The following is a 23,085-nucleotide window of genomic DNA, read 5'->3' on the forward strand; positions in this document are numbered from 1 at the left end:
AAGGCATTAGAAATACTATTTTGCAAGTGAGCCCCCAACCCTGGAAGGTCAAAGTAAGGCAGGCAAGACGGGTTGAAATGTCACATTCAAGGTTAATTTCTGCAAAACATTAAGCAGTTAGAAATTTAGATGAGGACACTCTTTAAAAACAACCAAATATTAGTGTTTAAAACCCTAAATCAGCATGTTGGGTGGAACTCCTGAACTGTGAATCCTGGTGGCTGAAGGCTGATGACCCGAGTGTCCTGCTGCAGCTGAATCCATCATGAACTCCTCTGTAAACCAAACTACTCTACAACCAAAAGGGAGTCTATTCAAATCAAAAGTCTGTTCATGCACTGCTTCCTCACTTTGCCGTTTTATCTTTGTTAAATAAACACATTAAATTAATTTAAAATCTAATAAAGAACCAAAGGATTTCTTCACTTTCTGATTATGAAATGGTTTTCCAGCTACTGATTCCAAACATTAAAACCTGCCTGGATTGAACAGCTTATATGTAAATTAGCCAAATACCCTCTGGGGAAAAAGAAATAAGGAAAAACACTGTATCAACATGAATTAATCTTAAACCAATTTAAAATTTCTAATGGAACATAAACGAATTTGCTCTTTTAACATAAAAAAAACCCCTTGAAGACACCCACAGGATAAAATAGCAGAGCACTTCCTGCGGACAGGAAAAGGAGGAAGACAAAGAACGTACGGTTCTCGGTGATGACGACCTCGCACATCTCCTTCAGCCGCGTGATGAGCAGCTGGTCGGCCACAACCAGCACGTTGCACACAAACTCCACGTTGGGAGATTCTGTTGAGATAAGAACCAGAACAAGAACAAGCAACAATAAAGCCATTATGACCAACCCTAATCCGGCAACCGTTGGAAGAATCAATCAAAATGTGAGTCAGGACCTTTAATGGTGGGAGACTCGTCTGTGTAAATGTACTCCAGAATGACCTGGAGGATCTCTGAGCTGGTGGGCATCTCCAGAGCTGAGCACGACGTTGCCTGAACGACGGAGGAGCACAGCACGTCAGATAAACTGCTAAAGAAAATGCTCAGCGGGTAAAGAATACAGAAATACTTTATTTTTGATCAAATCTCAAACCTCAATCCAGGGGTTTCCAAGCATGCTGTTGAAGTATTCTGATAGAAAAAAACAAAAAACAAAGCAGAAACATGATGGATGAGGATCAAAATATTTGCAAAAAATTTCAGAAACTGTTGAAAATGTCTGAACTGACGTGTTACGATGACAATATTAACTACATTTTGCTGTAACTTTATGAAAAAGCACCAAGTAGTGCATATTTATCGTGGAAGGATAAAAAAAAAACACTAATCTGAAGTTTGGCCTACGGTCATATTCATGGTTTTATGTGAAAATAATTTGCAATTATTCTTTCACTTTACAGTTCTGTGTTTACTTATCATATGATTTCCCGATAAAGCGAATTAAAGAGTGGGAGTTTTTTGTAAGGCAATCGATACAGATGCTGCTACAAAATAATATAGCTTACAATATCATACATGACAAACTGAATGGTGTTTATTCAGGTATGTAAAATAAAATGCAGTATATAATTTGTAAGGAAAAATGACCAATCAGCAGTCGTTCTTAATTTCTTACCTAGTCTTGCACAGAGGACACTTTTGTGACATGGAAACTCTTTTCCATCATCAGATTTTAGAGTGACATCACAAAGGTAGGAGCTGCACAAACAATACAACATACGAGTACATACTTAATCTTTTACCATCCTTTTTGTTTTTTACTTTTATTAAACTAAAATGAACTCTTATACATACCACTTTTTCTGGAAAAATTTGAGCTTGCTGCAAGTTTTCTTCTGTACAACATTAATCTTTCCATTCTCATACTTCACACCATCCAGTCTGAAGGGAGGGAATAAAAATATCTATTTATTAGAACTGAGGGCATTAAATCAATTCTGCCTTTGTTTTATAGAGGGGAAACAGCTGCTCACCGTGCCGACAGGCTCCCCAGGCCCAGCTTTTTAGCCACAGCCTGTAAGGTTTTCACCGGATTGGCCCCTCCTTCGCTGGCCCTGGTCTTGTCACCTTTGCCTCCCTTCCCCTTTTTGCTCGACTTGGAGCCCTTGTTCTTCGCCTTGTCGCCGTCGCCTTTGGTTGAAGGGGAAAGGGACTGGTACACTTCGAGGGCTGAGCAACCTCTCAGCCCCAGGTCCTGCAGACTGCTGATAAGCCTCTCGTGCTCCGAGTCCTGGCCAGCAGAGACAGAGAAACACAGTCTAAACGAAATAAGCCTGGCACAATCAGAGGAAACGGTTTGTTCAGGTGAATCCCGAAGATGGACAGGAGAAGAAAACAAAAAATATTAAACTTGGCAGGGTTTCTTCAGGTTTCAGCAACTCAAATTTAAGACATTATGGATGAAATTTAAGATCCGTACCATGACAGAAATGTGCAAAAGAAACAACTTTAACCACCATAGTGCCAGAATGAATGTAGCATCAAAGGGCATGGCAGCAGAAGTGAGCCAATGGCAAAGACGAACGTCATTCAACCAAGTGGTGATAAATTTGCACTTAGACCATGATGGACACAAAAAAGAGTTAGCTGGACAGTTTTTCCACTGCAGGAACCAGAACCAGAACCAACGGTTCCAGCTGATATAGCTGGTAATGTACTTTGCTAGCTAGCAAGGGTATAATACTGCCTTGCCAGCAGGATTAGCAAGGCAAAATTGCTAGCAATACTGGGTACAGCTATTAAAGACATAACTATACCCTTGCTAGTTAGCAAGAATATATTAGCAGCTAGTTACCAGTAGCCTTGACCACCTCAAGTCACAGAAAGCAATAAAGAAGCGACTTAAACGCTTCTTTATTGCCCTCTGCCCTTTTCCCCTCTGGACAGAAAAGTCCAGAGGGGAAAAGAAAAAAAATATTTTATGGAATATATGAGATTCAACAGTCCCATCATCACAACAATTAAAACCTGTGATTAATGTATTTGAAGCGAACTTACTTTTTAAAATTAATTTATGATATTTTAAAACCTTAATTTTATATACATGAATTAAGAATGTGCCCAGATTATTTATGTGTATGTATGTATGTGATATATATATATATATATATATATATATATATATATATATATATATATATATAACAACCACCACCTTCAGTTAGTTTATATTTCTATGTAGGTTTGAATAAAAAAAAAACAAACAAAAAAACAAACTGTAAAATGATTAAATGTATATAATTGAACAAAACAGTCAAGTACAGCGTATATACAAATTATTTAAGATATGCGGCAAATCCAGAATACATTCACAGCAATGTCCTTGTTAGGTATAATATTTCAGTCCTCAGGTATTTCAACACTAACAAACTTTACTGTAAAAAGTTTGTTATTCTGAATCTTAAACTTTCCAGAGAAATATAGTCTGAGACAAATGTATTAAAAGGAAGCTCATCTCCCACATGGTCATAACAGCCTTCATAAGCAAAAATCTATCCCTGATCTTACCAATTCAGGGATAGATCTCAAGAAGCATAATATTGGATCAGGCTGTAATTGCTGCTCGATTCTCACACTAATCTAAAAAAAATTAAAATCTTGTCCCTAAAAGAAAGAAAGAAAAATAAATGTAATAAACGTAGCTCTCCACCAACCTGGTTTTGGCCTGTTGACGTCCCTGACCCTCTGGGTCGAGCCCCGTGCACCAGAAGCTCACAAGAGTCCGTGTAGATGAAGTGCAGAGCGTACTCCAGCATGTCCGCCGCGATCTTCTCCAGAATGAACAAGTCGCACCCGACGGCATCTTCGCCCCGTCTCACCTCCTTGTCGAGCTCCTCGTTAACGCCGCAGCACTCGGACATGAACAGCTTCCGGAAGAACTCGGACCTCATGGACAGAATGTACTTGTGAGCGGGGAAGTTGCGCTCGCCGGCCTGAAGCGTCACGTCGTGGATGCTGTCCGTTTCGTCCGCCTCCTCCAGAAGACTCCGGAAGTGCTGGGCGAAGGAAGACGGAGAGATGCTGGGCACCTCAAATAAACTGGAAGACGCAGAGAAGGAAAACAAAAAGATACACATTTTTAGATTTATTGGACATTAGACAGGTTGGAATTAAGCCATTTTGAACAATAAAGCTTAATCTGTAAGATTAAGCTGAAACATGACAATATGGTGCTACGGTCTTCATAATGATTACATACTGGAAGTTTATTGTTGTTCCAGTTTCATTGAACAGTGCAGATCTCGAAGATTTGACTTGATTGCAGTAAAGATTAGCTAGTTATTTAAAGTCAAATCAAGTTTATTAGCATAGCATTTCAGCAACGAGGCAGTTCAAAGTGCTTTATATCACAAAAACATAATACAGTCATCAATTACGAAACATTTTCTCAAATCAAGAAAATATGTATCAAATATTTTTATCCATGATTCACTTACTACTAATCAAATTTACTTCATTAGTGAAGCACTTTGTGCAAATGTTCCAGCTGTTGGAAATGTGTTATATAAATAAATACATTTTGCATTGATATTTTGTTTCCTGTCCTGCTCATTACTGACCACTTTTAAAGCTCGTCTTAAAACCCATCTATTTTACTTGGCTTTCAACTCCAGCGGTATATAGTTTTAAATTGTACGTTTGTTTTTAAACTGTAAGAGTTTTTATTTGTTTTTATTTTTAATTGTTATGTTTTAATGTACAGTACTTTGTATCAGCTGTGGTTGTTTTAAAGTGCTTTATAAATAAAGTTGGTATGGTATTATATTTGGTTTATATTTGCTATGAACTCAAAGCAGAAAGACGATGCTAGCTTTTCAAAAGTTAACATGTCACAATTCTTACTGCACGTTTTCCTTATGCGTCGCTGCACTTTTGTAAACATTTATTCCTTTTAGAAATGTCTGATGAACATGTCCCCGTTTCCACCCCTAGATGGCGCAGTAACCAGTAAAAATATGATCTTCCTATTGGTAGAGATCAGATTTCTCATCTCGCTTCTGTTTCTCAACAAATCAACTACACATTTCTTGTCTTGTTTTTATTTTAGCTCTGATACTCTGAAGTTCATACTTTCCACTGAAATTGATCCATTTTCAATTTCAATTCAGTTAAAAAGCACTTTACTAAACAAATTAATCTAATTCACATCCAGATATGTATGAAATCCGATTAAACCTACATAATGGAACCATGTGGATAATTAGAATTCATTTATATATGTTCAGTGTTTTTCTACACTGAAATAAAAACTTAAATCAGTTTAAGAATAATTTAAATAAATAAACTGACCCAGCTTTTAGACAGGAAATAATATTCCTAATTTTCTTTGAGCAACACAATTGCATTTAAAGAATATAGGAATCCGTAATAAAATAAAAATATATATATTTGTTTACAACTGATGAAGATGTTTGAACAGGCGGAAAAAAAATAAATAATTAACCAAAAATATTTTTAAACAAACAAGAGTTAATGAGTAATAACTGCCAACTTTGTGACAAATTCATTATCAGCCAGCATAAAGAAAAATGACTATTAACACTAAATTCTGATGAAGTAGATAGTGACTCTTAGCTACATTTAGGCACAAAAAGCCATCATAATATTTGGACTCCTCATTCACCACATCCATTAAAATCAACATTTTAAAAAGTCACTCTGTTGGCTGGTCAAAGTGCACCTGTAAATAACTTTAAAAATACCTTTAATTTCCCCAAGTAGCCACACATCACTGAATCTGCATTTCTCTGTAAAAGTTCAATAAAAATCTGAAAGAAATGAAAAATTCTCCCCCTACTACTGCACTTTGGTTGGATGAGTAGTTGGACAGTTTTTTTGTGAATTTGTGCTCCAACTGGTTGATCTCATACCTGGTTCTGGGGTCAGCTTGAAGAACTCCAAAGTTTCGTCCTTTGGAGTCCATGGTGATGCTGACGGCTCTGTGTACCAAAGGGAGCTTCTCCAGACGGATTCGCTCGTACATAGTGCCAGCATCCGACGGCCCAGAAACCTCCACACTGACCTCTGGAAAAATCAACAGTTCAGCAAATCTAACAAGGTAAAAAGTGACCAAATCAAAACAACAACAACCCCCCCAAACAAATTAGATCTATATTTGGTATATATTTCTGACAAAAATAAAAGAAGAAACAGACAACTGGAGCAGATTAAGCTTCGTATTTAAATAAACCACAACACTTAATTAGTGGATTATAAAATGTAATTAAATAGGAGGACGGGGGGGGTCATTCCTCACCTTTTTTCTCGCCGTACTTTTTATACTCCCCGGCCCATACCCCGCTAAAGCCTTCCCCGTCGGGAGTCACAAACATCATGCCGTTCTTGCTGAGGGCGATGTCGGACATGAAAACCTGACGCGGATACGCCCACCTGCACTGTCTCACCGCGCTGCCAGACGAACGCCAGCAAAACACCTGATGGAGACAGGAGAGTTACACAACTCTTAGTCATCGCTGACACCTGGACTGTACCATGAAGGTACGGCTGCTTTTAGAGATTCCCCAGTTAAACTGTATAGAAAGGGTTGGATAACTATAGGGGAATTGATCGGTGATAAAAATATAGAAAAACAGGATCCGCCGTGTTTGGAGGACAGCGTTCAAAATCTGTAGCTTCAGGCTTCTGGAGTTACATAAACAGCTTATATGCGTGTAAGAAGCCCTGACTTACTCTCCCTGCTTCATCCAATGCCAAGATGGCGATCTTTTCCCCTCCGCTGTCGTTCAAGATCTGCGGATGTACCCGATGGTCCAGACTGCCACCGCTGATCAAGACTTTTTTGATGTTTAGCTGCCTGAAAAGAAAAAAAAAATCCATCAGTTACTTTGTTTTTTTTTGTTAACAAGCTGTGATATCTATAACTACTCTTGTTTTTCTTACTTGGAAGCCATTTTCTTGCACTGGTAGTCAGCCAGCAGATAAACGTCCCCTTTCCCGGTCACGACCACAGTTGCGCCGTCGCTAGCCGCTGCCATGGCGATGCCGACATCCTTGTGGTGGAGAGCCGACACCTGGCGGGGCGTCGTCACGCACTTCTCCCCGTTTGGGTCGAGCAGGTAACCTAGAGATCAGACACAGAGCGGTGCAAAACTCCATCGGAAATTTACCGAATTAGCTACACACTGATCACATTTATACATTTTAATATTTCATACTTGATGTTTTTCACCAGTTATTTTATGAAGTACACCAAAAAAGGATTATTCAAGGCTCCATGCTAAGGTTTTTTTGCATAATATTGCAGTCTCAATTAATTTTTACACTTCTGTGCCACATTTTGAGGCTTTCATCCCATTCGAACCAGAGTTCAGTCATATTTTGCATCTGAAAGTTTTGTTGATTTCAGTGCCGAGTCTTACCCAGCTGCCCTCCATTCAGTCCCACTGTATACACCGCCTCTCTGGTCCACAGCACCGTGTGGAACCTCCCTGCAGCGACTCCCATCACCGCCCTGCCTTTCAGCATTTTGGAGAACACCTGATAATAACAACATAAAAAAATTAAAATAAAAATAAGTAAAAATAAAAAACAGCACATGTATGACGTGAAACAAAAACAAAACAAAAATAAAAAAGAGGAAAGCCATGACCCATTGCTTTGGGGGGGGTTGTTGTTCTGAAAGGTCAGCTAGCCCCCCTCCTCACCTGTTTAGGAGCGTGTGCAGAGGCAGGGGGAGGAGTCAGGCCCAGCTGGTGGAAGGTGTTGAGACCGAACGTGTAAACATAGCCTTCCTCTGTCAGCACCACGGTGTGGTCTTTGGCTGCTGCCACCTGGGAGCAATGGTGGGACATCAGACCCTCCACCATGCGAGGGACCTTCAAACAGAAATCAGAAAAAAATAAATAAATCCCAAAACAGAAAAAAAGTCAATATATTTGCATAAGTATGTGTACACCTTTAAAATGTTCACATTTTGTCACATTACAAAAGCAATCTGCAGGTATTTGACGTGATGGACCAACATAAATCAATGACTAAAAATGAACTGAGAGAAAAATAGTTCATGGTATTTATTTTACAAATATATGAAAAGTGTGGCAGGTATTCGTGTCCAGTCCCCGAACAAAACCTTTGGAGTCATTCCAACTGTAACTACAGATCGTTTTGGGTTTGTCTCTACCATCTTTACATATGTAGAGACTGAAATTTAAGTCCTTTTTTTTTTTTTTTTTTTTTTTTTTTTACAAAGTAGCTTAAGTTTCAATTGGATGCAATAACTTTTCAACAATGAAAAGTTATTAATTGTTGAAAAGACTGGTGTCTAACAGTCTAACACACAACTATTGTTTGATATAAACTAGTCAACTGTACGTTTGGTTTCATGTTTAGACTTGCTCTCCTATTGGTATGTGAAGCATCGCCACACTCTCAAGTCCTTTATTGTGTCTAACAGCTTTTCTTCCAGGATTGCTTTCCATTTAGTTCCAACAATTCTCCTATTAACTCTGACCGAGCCACTTACATGGCTTGTGTCAAACAGAGAAAAATGACTTCTTGCTGTGTTCTTTCAACAACTCCATGCTTCCTACATAAAAGGAAAATTTGAGCTCTGTAGAGTTACCCTGAGCCTTAACGTGTTCAAAGCTCAGGATATTGATTTATTACGCAAGCCCCACTTTAAACTTCTACACAATAAAAAAAAAAAAGGCCGCATCTCAGTCCGGCGTCTCTCTCCACTTTCCAGAGGCACCATTGATAGAGCATCGTTCTCTGACGTGACAGCAGCAACGCTTCAGACAAAAAGGACCAGAGAAAAGCCGTGAGGTCAGCTGAGAGGTCATGCTGCCATCTATTGAGGGACAAACAACGCTGGTGCAACCTCTGTCAGAGTTTTAACGAAGGTTTTGAAAATAACCTTTAAGCAAGTCATTATGCCCACATTTCTGTTTTTTTAAAAGTGTTTTCTTGTTTGATATTCTAATTTCAAATGTCAAGTTTCTATTAGCTGTAAGTGGAAAATCACAATTAAAAAAATGAAGGCTTTCAAACATCCATGAGTGTGCAATTAATCTGTATAATGCGTTTCACTTAGTGAAAGTTCAATATTTTCCTTTATCGAATGGGTCTTTACATAAGCATCCAAATAAAACACAATAAGAATATATTTGAAAATATTTGGATGCATTAGAATATCGTCACTTTAAATAAGTTTTACTAATAACTGCAGCCTGATATTCAGAATTGCGTCTCATTTTTTGCCAAATCACTGGTGGTTACAGTTTGGCTTTTTAAATAACTTTAGAGCACAAAGCTGTGTTCTGCTTTACATAATGAGCATAAAACGAGGTTTCTGCAGGTTTCACCTGCTCAAATTTAAGATTTTTTTAAGAAAAACCATAAGACCTGTATCTCCACAGAAATGTAAGAACTTCGCCCAATCAACTGGCGATAAATTTGCACTTACAACAGACGCAAAAAAAGTTAGCTAATTAGATAGCTAGCAAGGTAGCCTCAACCGTCCAGCGCCACACAAAATGTAGATGTCTGGGTGTGACTGAAACTTTTGCCTGATAGAAAAGTCCCATGAGGAGAAAAAAAAAATTCACAGACTATACGATTAAATAGTCTTGTCAAGACAAAATTCAAGACTTGTGATTAATGCACTTAAGGAAGTTACTTTCTTAACATTAATTTAAGACATTTTAAGGCTTTAATTTTAGACGTATAAAGTTATGATTTTTTTAAGAATGTGCAGATACATTGAGACTTCTCTTATGTTGTCCCTCAACATAAAGGAAACTTAAAAACCCAAAGCAAATTTGATAATCAAGATCTACACCTTCCTGTGCTCATAGGATGAATAGTGACAGAGGAAAACAGCTGGTTTTTAGTAGTTATTGAGAAAGGTATGTGACGAAGTGCTGAGTGATGAGTCAAACCTCACCAGATAGGTCTGTTCATCCCCATGACCCAGTCTTCCACCTTGTCCATGTCCACAGGTAAACACCTGGCCTTTCTGAGACAGGAACACAGAGTGGAACTTGCACACAACCACCTACAGGAGGAAAATACATAATCAGGATTTTTCATCATTTCTTGTAGTTGTACCAAGCAATATTCTAAGCAAGCTTGTTGTAACTGGGTAATACTTCGAACTTTGACCTCATAGTTGGAGGCTCTGATGAGTCTCCCTCTGTGACATCCAGCCAAGCTCTCATGTAGCGACATTAAAAACACTACGCCAATAAAGGGCCAGGGCACAAGTGGAAAAGCAAACATCATTATTAATACATTGGGCCCCTCAAGCCTTCAATAGAGCGCAGGGATGTTTCCTGAAGAATCTCATTGATGTGGACGTCCGCACACACGCGTGCACAGCGGCGTAGCTCATTTAATTAAAAGCATGTCATTTGTGGAATTAATATTTAACCTCTAGCACCTGCTGGATTAGGTTAGGAAGACAAAGCCTACACTCTGCATCGCCAGGTCATTGTGTGGCCATGACATCGGATCTACCCGACCCACGGGGAATGTTGGAAAACCGTTTTGCGGGAAGAAACATGTAGAGAAAGTTTCTTCTGTTAATAAAAGGGACATGAAAATAGCTAAAGCTTAATTATTTATTTAATTCAAAACAGTCTCGATATTTGCAAGCGAAATACAACTTACCTGGAAAAACTTCCACAAGTTGTGAAGCCAAAACAAAAAACTTTATAGCTTATTTAGTGTCCGTTTTACTAACTTGGAATTTGTTGAGTGGTACTTTTGCACACAAATCTACAATTATTATTAGCAGTTAATTGCAGGGTGAAATTAATTTTCCAAACAGATTGCTGAAAATGAAGCAAATGATAAAATGTTTTCCATTAAATTTCCTCCCAGGAACAGTCTAATCTATACCTAGAATTGTAAATGACTTCAAACACCAATAGATTTGATCCACACTGACAAAACGCTGGTGATCATTCTCTGTTTGACTACATCTGGCTGTGGTTAACCCTTGAACTTGGTGGTTCAAGTGTTAACCCTCCACACCCTCACAAGTTTAACATCTTCAGCTGGTTTGACAAATTGTGTAGTCTAGGGCTGAAACGATTCCTCGAATGATTCGAGTACCTCGATTACTAAAATTCCTCGAGGAAAATGTACCTGCCTCGAAGCTTCGTTAATTGATGTTTTATTAGTTAGCGCACCGTGTTCCGGCCGGGACTTCATTTGCGTTGCGCGGAGCTCTCACTTCCGCCTCTAAGTTGTTGACAAAAGCTAAGTCTCAGCGGCATAAAGTCCAATCTTCAAGATTGGCCCGTGGGAATTTTATTGATTGATGATAATGCCCGACTTTTTATCGTTTTTGGGGAACCAATAAGCATCCTTAAAATGACTGGGGGAATGCCTGGAGTACGGCAGCATTTCTCCTCCGGGGCTGCTGGTTGAAAGCGAACGGCGGGAAGAGCGCTGAGGTGAGCGGATAGCCTGAACAGGGCGGGCGGCTGAGTAGCTGATGCTTACCGTGTAAATGTAGCTTTACCGACGAACCGGACAATAAATTTCATATCCCGGTCTGAAGAAACGGGTGGCGGAGCGCATCGTACATGGCTGGTAGATGAGTTTCTGAGTGTGACCAGTGAAGGTGTCGTAAATATCCCGTATTGCTTCCCCCCCGTGTTCGTCCCCCGGTCTAACGGTTCGTCAGTCCGCTGGTCTATTTCCTCCCCTCCACCCATCTTACGTTCGTTCATTCGCCCTCTCCTCCCACTCCAGGCGGCATTTCCCGTATTTTCAAACCCAAAGCGTGACAGGTTAGGTGGCAAGGTGAGTTTAATTAATCTATTAAACTCACTGAAGATGAATATATAAACTAAAAGCTGGATTGTAGACATTTTTTATAAGCATATTTGTGAGCCTGCCTCTTTGTTATTAAATTCAATATAATTTCAGATTTTTCTATAACTTTTCTTCTGGTTAACTTAGAAAGTGAGCTATTATTGTTACAGGTTAGTTTTCTAAACTACAATAAAGCAACTGTTAGGGATGCTCAAATATGAAAAATTGGACTGATATTGATATCTGATAGTAACACCGACCGGTATTATGCCAGATTTACCAATATTTCATTTTATAATTTTTTTTATCCGATTACTCGATTAATCGTAAGAATAATCGATAGATTACTCGATTACTAAAATATTCGTTTACAACAGCCCTAGTGTAGTCAACATTGCCAAAAGATTTACTGGAAACACTCAGTAAAAAAAATCCAAATCTTTTGGAAATCTGCAGAGAGAGAGGCATGGTGTGTTAGCTTAAAATGTTAAAACTCAAATTTCAGATTTCTATCTTTTAGACGTAAAGAGAACAGATTCTGCAAACTCAAACCTCACATTTCTAAACAGTTACAGTACAACCCGAATCTACTACATCACAAACTGAGACCAGACCACTGGAGACAGTTAACATAACACTTTTGAAAAAAAAAAAAGAAACGTTTAGTCATTTAGTATCAATGTTAGTGGCTTGCTAGCAAAAAAAAGTGTCAAAACTTTAAAAAAAATATCCCATATTCCCAAGGGTTGCAGATTCAAAAGCAAGAGGCAGCATGAGTCAGCCATGAGGGAAAAAAACATGCTGACGAACTCTAAGGAGAAGGTTGTGTACTGCTGGGCTCCAGGGAGGGGAGTGGCTATCTGCTAAGCCTCAATTGCAACTTATCTCCAAAGCACAAGTGCATTTTTTTTTTTAAAGAACATTGATGTAACATATGTCGGCAATCTCTTGATAAACAAGGTGCAATTGAAGGAATTTTCGGTGCAGTGAGCTGGAAATGATGAGTCCATCTCTCCTGAGGAGTGAGGAGTTTTCTTACCTGCTTGATGTAAACTCCGGTCCTGGCAAACACGTCCACCAGCTCAGGGTGATGTCGGCTGTCCTGGTTGCCGTGGCCCAGACTAAAATTAGTATTGCTTCCCCACATGTACACTTCTGTTGGGTCTGCAGTAAAGGAAAGATCGTTACAAGAACGGCCATAACACCGTCTCTATGTGTTTAACTATTAGAAGAAGACTTTTGATGTTCTTCTTCTATGCAGCTAAATAAAAAACATATTCATTTACACAGGAAGCATAGCTTAATGTCCAAAAGGACAAAAGTAGACGATGCAGAACGTCTCAAATGTTCTTACCAGTGTTTTTGAAGACAACATGTGCAGGTCTGTCTTTCATTGTCAGGTCCAGGACAGAGAGACCCTCCTTGTCCAGGGTGGACAAAAGTCCACCGTGCTACACAAGACCAAAAAAACAACAACAATAATAATAATAATTAAAGAGAAGACAAATTAATATAAAAATATTCACTTTGGAAGAAATTAGTCCAAACAACTTCTGTGTTACAACTTTATTCTGTTTATCGTTTCTTTGCTTCTTTCACTTTCAGTTCATTTCATAATGTTTTTTTTATTTTGTCATATTATCACCGACTTACCAAAAACATTAGGATTTAATGTGATCATTCAGCACCAAGAATCACAGAAATCAGAGGGAAAAAAATATCTTAAATGTTTTTCATCTTGTTCTTTACAAATAAAGTTTGTAAATTGGTAAGCAATTTTTTTTTGCCTGCTTGAGTAGATGTTTTTTTAGAATCACCTTTGGCTATAACTTTTTTGGGGTATGTCAAATTTGCGGATTTGTAGACATAAATTTCAGCTTTTTTTGTGCAAAATGGCTCAAACTGCATCAGACTGAAGTCCTGTCACACATTCCAAATTGGATTCAGATCTGGACTTTGACTAGGCCTTTGTAACACATGAATTTCATTTGATCTACTGCAGGTTCAGCTATAGAAATTTGGTCTTGCTGTCCCGCTCTGAGGCAAAGTTTAAAAGAAAGCAAAAAAAAACCAAAAATGTTGCATTATTTCACTTTCACTTGAGAATGAACAAAGTAGTCATAAAATACATGGAAATTTATGTTTACAGCAATGCAGAGTGTGGAAAAATAATTAGAGGAAGAGATCACTTGTTAGAAAATCTCCAAAATTAAGAAGAGTTCATAATCCGTGAACACGTACCTTGACCAACGAGATGAGACAGTGGATGTGTCCGTAGAAGGCACTGCGGTGCAGCGCATTCCAGCCAGACTCTTTATCCTTCAACATCAGATCGGCCCCTTTGGCGTTCAGCAGCCACTCCAGCAGAGCCTTCTTTCCCAGAGAGGCCGCCAGGTGAAGGGCCGTGCGACCAAATGCGTCTCGCAGGCTGGTTGCATTGTGGCAGTGTGAAGCCAGGAACGCCCGAAGCTTCCCTTCGGAGCCACTGGTCAGCGCCGCCACCACCTGGTCTGCGTGTTGCTGGGACCGGCATTTCAGGGTGCAGTCCAGAGGTGCCAGACTCATCCTGGCCTCTTCAAAAAAAATAAATTCTCTCTTGCGCTTCTGTCACAGAGCCTTTCTGATAGCCCACCACCCACAATTGTAAACAAGACACGTCGCAACAAACAAACCAATAACACTGCAACTCAACGTTTTTGCAGAACAAAAAGAAGCTCTCGGAGGAAAGGAAAGTTTTTGAAAACGGTCGAGGTGGCTTGGAGCGCTAGAATTGTGCTTGTGTTGAGGTTCCACCGCACCCTAGCGACCCCAAGAGCCTTTTCCGTGGCTCCCTTCAGTCCACCATTTCGACCAAGGATTGAACACACACTAGGCTGCTTGCGGCATACACCAGCATGATGAATTCAATAAATACAAAACTTAACATGCGCTTCATACAAAATGTACATCTCAAAAACTTTGCAAAAATAGTTTTTCTATCCAACCATTTACAAAAATAATAATAATAATAATAATAATAATAATAAAAGAAATAAAAGGCAACAATTTCAAAACCCCCTGACCTCCACGTCCAGCAACCCAACCATCCAACTTGAGGGGTTGGGCCACCTTTCCCCCCCAAAACTCACGCTCCTGGTTTTAAAACTCCATAATTGTAGAATGCACCTGGGGAGAAGAATAAAGGCACCATTTAAGAAAAGACCACAAAAACTTACACTTTGTGTGTGTGGAAACAACATTTTCATTAATGCTACTTCAAAATCTTTTCTTGGCTCTTTAACACCAGAAAGTCATCCAAGTGAAGCATTTAGTGTAACAAAACAGGGTGAGTGAGTTCCTAGAACATAGTCAGGATGTCAAAATGACTGGGGTAATAACAACTTTGACCTAATTATCAACTTTAAAAGCTTAGATGGGCTGAGTGTGGACACGTATGATGCGAAGTTACAAATGCACAACTTCAGCATTATGAAACAGGGTAAATTAGCCGGCTAACATCACATTTAAGGTTCTTTGAGTTTCTAAAATATTCCAATACTCTATGCACGTAAAAGAAATTTAACTTCAAAGAAAGTTTATTCAATATTACATAGGAAATGTTTGCCGTTAAGCTACCTTGCAACTAGCTATCACACAAGCTAACGGTTAGCTGTTAGCTTCTCAAATTGTTTCAGAATGTTGTCCAATTTAAAATATAGAAGCAGACAAGTGTTCAGCAAAAAAAAAAAAAAAAAAAACACATAAAAGGGTCTTTACTGTTCTCGTTAGTTTAAGTATCTAATAAACACTGTTGCGTTAGCTTTCTATAAGGGAACATTGCTAGCTAGCCTGATGATTCTACTGCGGTAGAGGAAAATATATAGATAAAAATATGCTTTTTTCTCTTACCTTCCGCTAGATGAAGAAAAAAGAGGATACGGAGAAAGTAACTTTAGCGGCGTATATCCAGGGTGTCATAATTGCAAATAAGAAACTTTAGCAGCTTTTGAAATTGTGCCCAGTTTTGTCAAGGCTAAAATCCCGCAGGTTAGGTAACAACACCTACTTAATATCGAGACTTGCGATTGGTCAAAATGGAAACATGCTAATTTCCAATTGGTCCATTTTGGGGGTACGTCAAGCGAGTGAAGGATCCTGTTGCCAGATGATGTCATATGCTAATTTTGTTTTTCATAATCTTATGCATTGATAATACCTAAAATTATAGATAATACACTTCTAGACTTTTAAGAAGAATAGGGATTATTTTCGGAAAAAGATAGCTATAATAAATGCTGTTAAACTGAACCATTATATTTCATTATGAGAAGTTTACTTTCAAAGTTACTCAAATAATATTGTTTCTCTTCCTTACATAGTGTTTTGGTTAATGGCCTTGACTTTCCGTTGAAAATACTTAAGTATGGCATTAAAATTTTCATTTAAAGCTGACTTTATTTCATGAGAAAAATGCAGTGAATGTCTTATAAATACGATGCCCCAAATGAGTAATTTATTTCAGCAAATTGAGTAATTGAATTTAAAGCGACAAACTCAGAAACTGTATTAAGAGTTGATTTCTGTTCACTTTGATTATTATGGCTTAAGGCTATCAAAAACTCATTAACTTTCATAAAACAAATTTTAAACAAATTCAAAAGATTTTTTTCTTTTAATTGTGTAACTATATATTTAGAGAAGATCTCCAATTTGTCTTTTTTTGTATGCTACCTTAATAAGGAAATGCTAAGTGTCACTAAGATATAATAAACCTGAAGCAGGAAACAATTGTTGCTATGCTGCATCATCAGGCGTTTTTCAAAAAAATTCTGAGGTATGACTGCTACTACTACCACGTCTGATTCCAGTCCTCTTTTGTCCAATCAATAGTTTTTCTCACTGCTGCTCATAGTAGTTTTCATGTTTTTTTGTTGTTGTTTTTTTTATCACTTGAATGAAGTGTGACTGATGCTTATGCTGCATTAGCAAACTGTCAGTTATCTGTGGAACAACGCATTGCCTTGTTTAATTTTGAATCGATTTAGTGCTTACAAAATACGACACCTTAAAATATTTTCTATGGATGACATGTTTTTATTTCCTACATAGAAAAATCTTTCGAGCACGCTGGCCTCTGAGTGAGCAGATGATGTCGAGTGTCGAAAGTTTATGCATCTTCTTGGAAAACATAATGTCAGGCCCGGCAGACGTTGAGGGTATCAGTTTCAACCACAATCCAGGTGTGATGGAATTACTCAGATGGTTGTCCCATTGACCCAGGGCTAAGAATATGAGAGGGGCCAGACAGAGGTAAAAAGCTATAGGGTTACACACAATGGATCACCATCAGGGGGCTTCCAAATTTGATATAATGAGGAGCGGGCTCTCCATCAATATTCAAGCACAAATCCATCCACAGTTTTTTTTCTTCTTCTTCTTCTTTTTCTTCTCAGTGGTTAAATCCTGCATAAACCAACAGAGAATTATTCTATTCAGGGTTTTTCCAGAGATTTGTAAAATAAAATTTAAAAAAATTAAAAAACGGGGGGGGGGGAGAGGGGGGAGGAGTTGTTTTCTCAAATCTTGTCACTGAACCAGTACTGCAGAGAGAGGGACTGTTTTTATATATTTAAAAAAAAAAAAAAAAAAAACTGGAGAGACATCAGTTCTTGTGCAAAGTAAACACACCTGAATGAAATGTGCTGCAGTACTAAGGTACACCAGATAAAAGCTGAGATGTTTCAGTACAAACTGGAGCAGATGAGAGTAAAACAGGAAAAATCGTTCCATATGTTCCTTAGTCTTTGAAATTAGAACTTCGATTAAAAAAAACATTAAATCTAACTTTAGGTTCCAGTTTCAAGTTTGAAAGCCAGTCAGACTTGCTAAGTGATACGCTAACCAGATATGCTAACACACCTGTTAGCAAAATTGGCTAAAAACAACAAAGTATTTTTCTTTCAAATAATATTCACTGTTGTATGAATGAAAGAATTTATCAGATCCAAATAATCAGATTTTACTTAAAAATAAAAAAATATGATGTTGCACTTTTGGCTTTAGTATGACAGAATAATAGGGAAAATAATATATATAATTACGAGAATAAAGTTAGAAAATTACAAGAATAAAGTCATAATATTACAAGAAGAAAGTCATACTATTTACAAAATAAAGCTGTATGAGAATAAAGTCAAAATAATATGTGAATAAAGTCATAGTGTTACAAGAATAGTCATAATATTACAACTTTATTTTGGTAATTTTATGACTTCTTTTAAGTATGAATTTATTCTCGTAATTTTATTTTTTTTCTGTTTTATTTTTTCCAAGTATGTAAGTTGTACTTCAGCCATATTAAGATAGGATCAAAGTTTTCATCTCACTTATATTAGCCATTGAAATATTGCTTTTTGTTTTTATGTTTTGTTCTCTGGCCCCAAGAAATACAACCCCCCCCCCAACCCACTCCCCCCCCCCCCCCCCCCGTTGGTCCCACCACTATGTGTGTGTACAAGAAGATTTAATGAGTTACGTTTATTTTCTTTCAACCTAAACAAAACTTTTGTTTTGTTTAGGTTGGCTGAACTGTGTTTATAAAATAATCAAATAATTTTGATGTTTTACAAAGTATTTGTTTTTTGTTTTCTGAATCTGTTTTCCCCACCCAACTGTTACAGCCTAGAACTCAAGAGGGTTTATATGAATCCTCAAAAGTAACAGTATCGGTGTGAATCAGAAGATTAATGTTTTAATAACAGGCCTTTGGCTTCTTGGTTCCTTCGGGGGCCTCTTCGGGTTTATTTATTAGGGTTTTCTGTCGAGCTCCACAAACCGTTTCTGTCCCTTTAAACCTGAGCGGTTTTCCACAAAAATGAAAACGTGAAGGGATAACACTGTGGAGACTTGTTAGAAAGTACACATTTGGGTGTTGGGGTTTAATAAAAGCCCCATTCTTTCTCCACCCCTCCTGTCGGGGGAGTAATGGTACGCTCCCTCCTTGTGATGTACTGCTCCCTCCTGCTGCTGGGCGGTCAGAAAGCTGGAAGTGCACTTGGTAGAGAGAGACAGCGAGAGATACGTTGCACCTCTGTCTGGGAGAAAAGTGGCTTTGTCTGGAAACCCGCTGCCAGAGTGACGTTTTTGGACCGTCTTTCTTTCTGCGTTTGACTTCATTTCTCCCGCTTCCCCAGAGCCTGAAGGATCCTCGCGCAGCTTTAAAGACGGAGAAAAAAAAAGCAGATGTTTATGAAAACTGTCGAAAAGGTGCGCAGAAGTTTCTTGAAAATGTAGCCTCTTCTAATACAGGAGTTTTTGTAACCCCCCACTCACTCCCCTCTTCCACGCGGCCTGTTACATGGAGGTGTTACAGGAAGCTGTTTTTAATCGGATTAAGGAGAAAAACTCTGATGAAAAACTTTGTTCCAGACGGAAAGACGAAGCGGTGGCTTGTTGAAAAGCTGTTTTTTTTACCCTCCCTGATTTGTGCGCCTCCCAAAAATGCGCCCTGGGAGACCTCACAAGTCCGGTATGACGCGCCTGCTGCTCCTCCTCGCGCTCGCCTTGTCCTGCCGCTGCTGTCCGGACAAATGCCTGTGCACTTCAGAAACTGTGAAATGCCAAAACCAGGGCTTGGTCAAGATTCCACCTTCCTTACCGGCCAAGACCAAATCCCTGTTCGTCACGGGAAACAGAATCGCTGAAATAAACGATTCCTCTTTCCCAACCCGTCTGGAAAACCTGGCAGAAATGTATCTGAGTGGCAATGAGATGGAGGATGTGCTTGCAGGGGCATTCAAAAACTTGCCAAACCTTGTACAGCTGGACTTGAGTAACAACATAATCCAGAATTTCAGCGAGAGCGCTTTCCCTGATGATAGTAAACTGCAGTTCCTCAACCTCAGCAGGTCGCTTAACAATTACACCACCCTTGATTTCTTTGTCCATGCAAACCTTCCCAACCTCACCTCCCTGGACCTGTCCAACAATGACCTGCTCTTTCTGCCGGATGGCATGTTCAAGGGCCTCCCCAGCTTGACCACCTTGAACCTCCGCAACAGCTCCCTCATCATGTTCCAGAGTGTGGATGAGAACGAGGCTCTGCTGGCGCTGCGACACCTCGACCTGAGGGACAACCACCTGAAGAATCTGCCCGCCGCCACGATGGTGGACTTCGGCCTGCGCCTTGACCTTCGCGTCCAGCTGGCGGGGAACCCCTGGCGGTGCAACTGCTTCATCAGCGACCTGTTGGCGTGGCTGAAGAACTCCACCCAGGTGGTGGACGCGCGTGAGCTGACATGCGCCGATCCCGAGGCTGTGAGGCACCGGCCCCTTCTGCAGGTGCAGCAGTCCCAGCTGAAGTGCTCGAGCGACATGGAGGGGGTCCTGGAGACGTCGTATGTCTTCCTGGGCCTGGTGCTGGCCCTCATCGGGGTCATATTCCTGCTGGTGCTCTACTTGAACAGAAAGGGCATCAAGCGATGGATGTACAACATCCGGGATGCCTGCAGGGACCACATGGAGGGGTACCACTACCGGTATGAGATCAACTCTGACCCGCGCTTGGCAAACCTGAGCATCAACTCGGACGTGTGAGGGTGGGCAAAAGGGTGGGAGGGGATTAGTGGGGGGGCACTGTCATGGACTCGGCAATTAAATGACTCAATGCTGTTCAACTTTTGCATGAAAGTCTTCCTTCTTTTGCCCCCCACCCCGCAAACCCCAAAACACAGCACAACGATGCCATTCAGATGCTGCATCCGTCAACGCTTTCGATCGACCTCTGCTGCATGTCCAGCCCAAAAGTTTGGCGGCCGTCATGCCAACTGCATTTTTTTTTTTCCTGTGTTGCGTTGCATGGACGATGAATCAAGGCAATTTTTTTTTTTGAGGAAACCTCCTGCAATTGTCTTTTTACTTACCTACAAGGACAACTGAATGGAGTGCTGCAACTTTTAAGTGAAACACCACCTGTCAATTGCGTCCTTGACGATGGGACTCTTGCGGCAGAGAGATGTTATGCTGCTTGAGTTTGTCCTTTTTTTGGGATGTAAAGATGTCATATGCAGTGCAGACTATGCCTTTTTCTGGACTGATTATAATAGACATAGCATAGTATATGGATTTTGTAGATTTATGTGATTGCTGTTTATTTTGTTGTTTTTTTTTCCTGTAAGGATATTTAGCTAAATAAAAAAAAGCATCTGGATTGCCGGTACATGTGTGAAATGAAGGCCTTTAATCGGCAGCCCTTAAAAAGAATGTGAGGCTTTGAAGCAGGATTTCAGTTGGTGGTGGGGCGGAGGGGTGGGTGCAGTTCATTCCTGAGGGACGAATCACATGCCAAGTGCCAAATCTCGGCACCCCCTTTCACCAAACTGTCAACAAGTTCAACGATGGGTGAAAAATGTGTGACACTTTCATCTCCACGGTAACAGTTTTAGGTGTGATCTTCATTAACGAGCAAGTTGAAGCTCCTCCAGTGCATTTACAGACCGAACAGAGGATCCGCTCTCCTCTGGAGGAATGTAAATGAGCTGCTACCTGGATGTGCATAGGTGACGAGAGTAGCCAGCTGTTATTTCCCGTTCAATTTGCTCCCTGCTGGGAGAATCTAATAAGAAAGAAAAAAAAAGATCATCGCTATCCCTTCAGGATAATGTATATAACAACCAAGCTGCTGCAAAATTGCACGTTCCACAGATAACCTGGTTTTAGTCATTGAGTGCTAGCGTGTAATTTCAAAGTGCTCGGTTACAGGGAAAGGTGGGAGGGGCGGGGGAGGAAAGTGTGTGGTGTTCTGTGGGTCATGCAAATGAAGGCAAAACCGAAGTCGAGGTTCTCCAGGGGGCCCACACTGTGGTTGTAATAAAATGAGCTCAAGCCGCTTGGCTTTTTCACGTCGCTCTGTTTTAGGGGGAAGAGTGGAGGGGGGGAAAAGTCTCCTATTAGTGCTTCCAACCAACTGTCAGAGGCTGTTCTTTTCATGCTGTCCAGTGTAGTGGGGATTAATAATTAATGCGTGGTATTCCTTTGAAGGCCAGACTATGCGTGCTGCTGTCTAAGCAGTCCAAATTAATGATGTTTGTTGTATATCTGTGAACTTTCCTCTGCCTTTTCCGGTGAGGGCACGGAAAATAATAATTGCCGTCCTTTCCCTTCTCCCGTTTTCTCTCCTGTCACAAACCCACAGCGTCCCTTACGACTGCGGCCACACAGCGCCCGCAGCGGCGTGGGATGTGCCAGATCTCCCTACTCTGTTGGCAACATCTGTGTGCCGCCAGCACAGTCTGACGTTGTTTGCACGTCTGTGTGCTTTCGCGGGGATGCAGTGTAAGCTTTTTTTTTTCTGTACCCAATTTTTTTTCAATGGGTACGAACAGAGGCGGCCAAAGATTATTTGAGGCCCCAAGGAATGGTTTGATTTGAGGGCCCCATGACTAGGTAAGCCCACCAGAATCTATAATGCTGAAACCTTCTTTAAATTGTCCAAACTTGGTGGTTTGCACATTTTATTGTAACAATTTAACTTATGACATGGAATGTGATTCACTTCTCCTGAATAGCAAAAAACTAGCTGTGGATTGTAATTTTCATTTAATCTAAACAATTTCATGACTTGAGGTTATGAATAGTTTTAAATGTAACAGGTTACTTAATATAATTAATTTGTACATTATCTGATTTTTTTCATCACATTATGCTCTTATTTATTTTGGTTCTGATTCTTATTTGGAATCACTTTTATATGCGACTCTTATAAAATATGAAATATCAAAGATAATCAGCTGTGATCAACTTCAGGTAGATTACATTTATTGAACTCATAACCACATTTCTTTAAAGCAAAATATAGAGAAATATTTAAAATTGCCGGTTGTCAAACACAAAACATCTCCTCGGTCGTTACAAATTGTAGATTAGATCATCAACTTATTTCCAGTATGAAACAATTAAATAAGAAGAAGAGGCAGAAGGAAAAAAAAAATAACATGTGACTCTAAATTATAAGTTTGACCCTTTTTTAAATCAAAATTGGAAAAATCCGACTGAAATCTTATTTGGCTTAGAGGAGAATAGTTCTCTTGGACAAAAAGAAACAACTGCCAGACAACACAGTCAATTCCAAATTGCTTAATGACATCCACAGTGTGATTGGTCGGTACTGTCTATTCACAAACCTTTGAAATAAAGCTAAAGGAAAGCAAATTTTTGAATCAAGCTAGAAATGTGAAGTTTTGAAATAATGTGCTGGATTGGTGGTGCTACTCAGCAGCTTAGAGTGCGTATACCTTGGACCGGCTTAC

General features: G+C 39.6%; 2 protein-coding genes across 2 annotated transcripts in view; one reads left to right on the forward strand and one right to left on the reverse strand.

The window, feature by feature from the left end:
* The window catches only part of ibtk (inhibitor of Bruton agammaglobulinemia tyrosine kinase), a 28,834-nt gene extending 12,991 nt beyond the window's left edge, over positions 1-15,843 (reverse strand). The window contains exons 1-19 of the mRNA XM_088013549.1: positions 15,689-15,843; positions 14,863-14,965; positions 14,042-14,373; positions 13,155-13,251; positions 12,840-12,964; positions 9,921-10,031; positions 7,681-7,851; positions 7,396-7,513; positions 6,917-7,097; positions 6,707-6,830; positions 6,273-6,450; positions 5,887-6,040; positions 3,670-4,054; positions 1,990-2,246; positions 1,811-1,897; positions 1,632-1,714; positions 1,110-1,147; positions 913-1,009; positions 707-808 (exon numbers count right to left, since the gene is read on the reverse strand). Coding sequence (XP_087869675.1) covers positions 707-808; positions 913-1,009; positions 1,110-1,147; positions 1,632-1,714; positions 1,811-1,897; positions 1,990-2,246; positions 3,670-4,054; positions 5,887-6,040; positions 6,273-6,450; positions 6,707-6,830; positions 6,917-7,097; positions 7,396-7,513; positions 7,681-7,851; positions 9,921-10,031; positions 12,840-12,964; positions 13,155-13,251; positions 14,042-14,365 — 2,632 coding nt within the window. The 5' untranslated portion in view covers positions 14,366-14,373; positions 14,863-14,965; positions 15,689-15,843. The remainder of the gene's footprint in view (positions 1-706; positions 809-912; positions 1,010-1,109; positions 1,148-1,631; positions 1,715-1,810; positions 1,898-1,989; positions 2,247-3,669; positions 4,055-5,886; positions 6,041-6,272; positions 6,451-6,706; positions 6,831-6,916; positions 7,098-7,395; positions 7,514-7,680; positions 7,852-9,920; positions 10,032-12,839; positions 12,965-13,154; positions 13,252-14,041; positions 14,374-14,862; positions 14,966-15,688) is intronic.
* Positions 15,844-18,715: 2,872 nt separating this feature from the next.
* tpbg (trophoblast glycoprotein) lies at positions 18,716-20,996 on the forward strand. Its single transcript, XM_014998002.2, has one exon. It carries the CDS (start codon positions 19,280-19,282, stop codon positions 20,372-20,374), a length of 1,095 nt encoding a protein of 364 aa, XP_014853488.2. The 5' UTR covers positions 18,716-19,279; the 3' UTR covers positions 20,375-20,996.
* The last annotated feature ends 2,089 nt before the right edge of the window (positions 20,997-23,085 follow it).

Source organism: Poecilia mexicana, unplaced genomic scaffold (genome assembly GCF_051168715.1).
Source record: "Poecilia mexicana isolate PSO_F unplaced genomic scaffold, ASM5116871v1 scaffold_16, whole genome shotgun sequence".
In the NCBI taxonomy this organism is placed as follows: Eukaryota; Metazoa; Chordata; class Actinopteri; order Cyprinodontiformes; family Poeciliidae; genus Poecilia; species Poecilia mexicana.

Coding starts and splice junctions, on each gene's coding strand:
- tpbg (XM_014998002.2), top strand. CDS start 19,280: ATGCGCCCTGGGAGACCTCACAAGTCCGGTATGACGCGCCTGCTGCTC.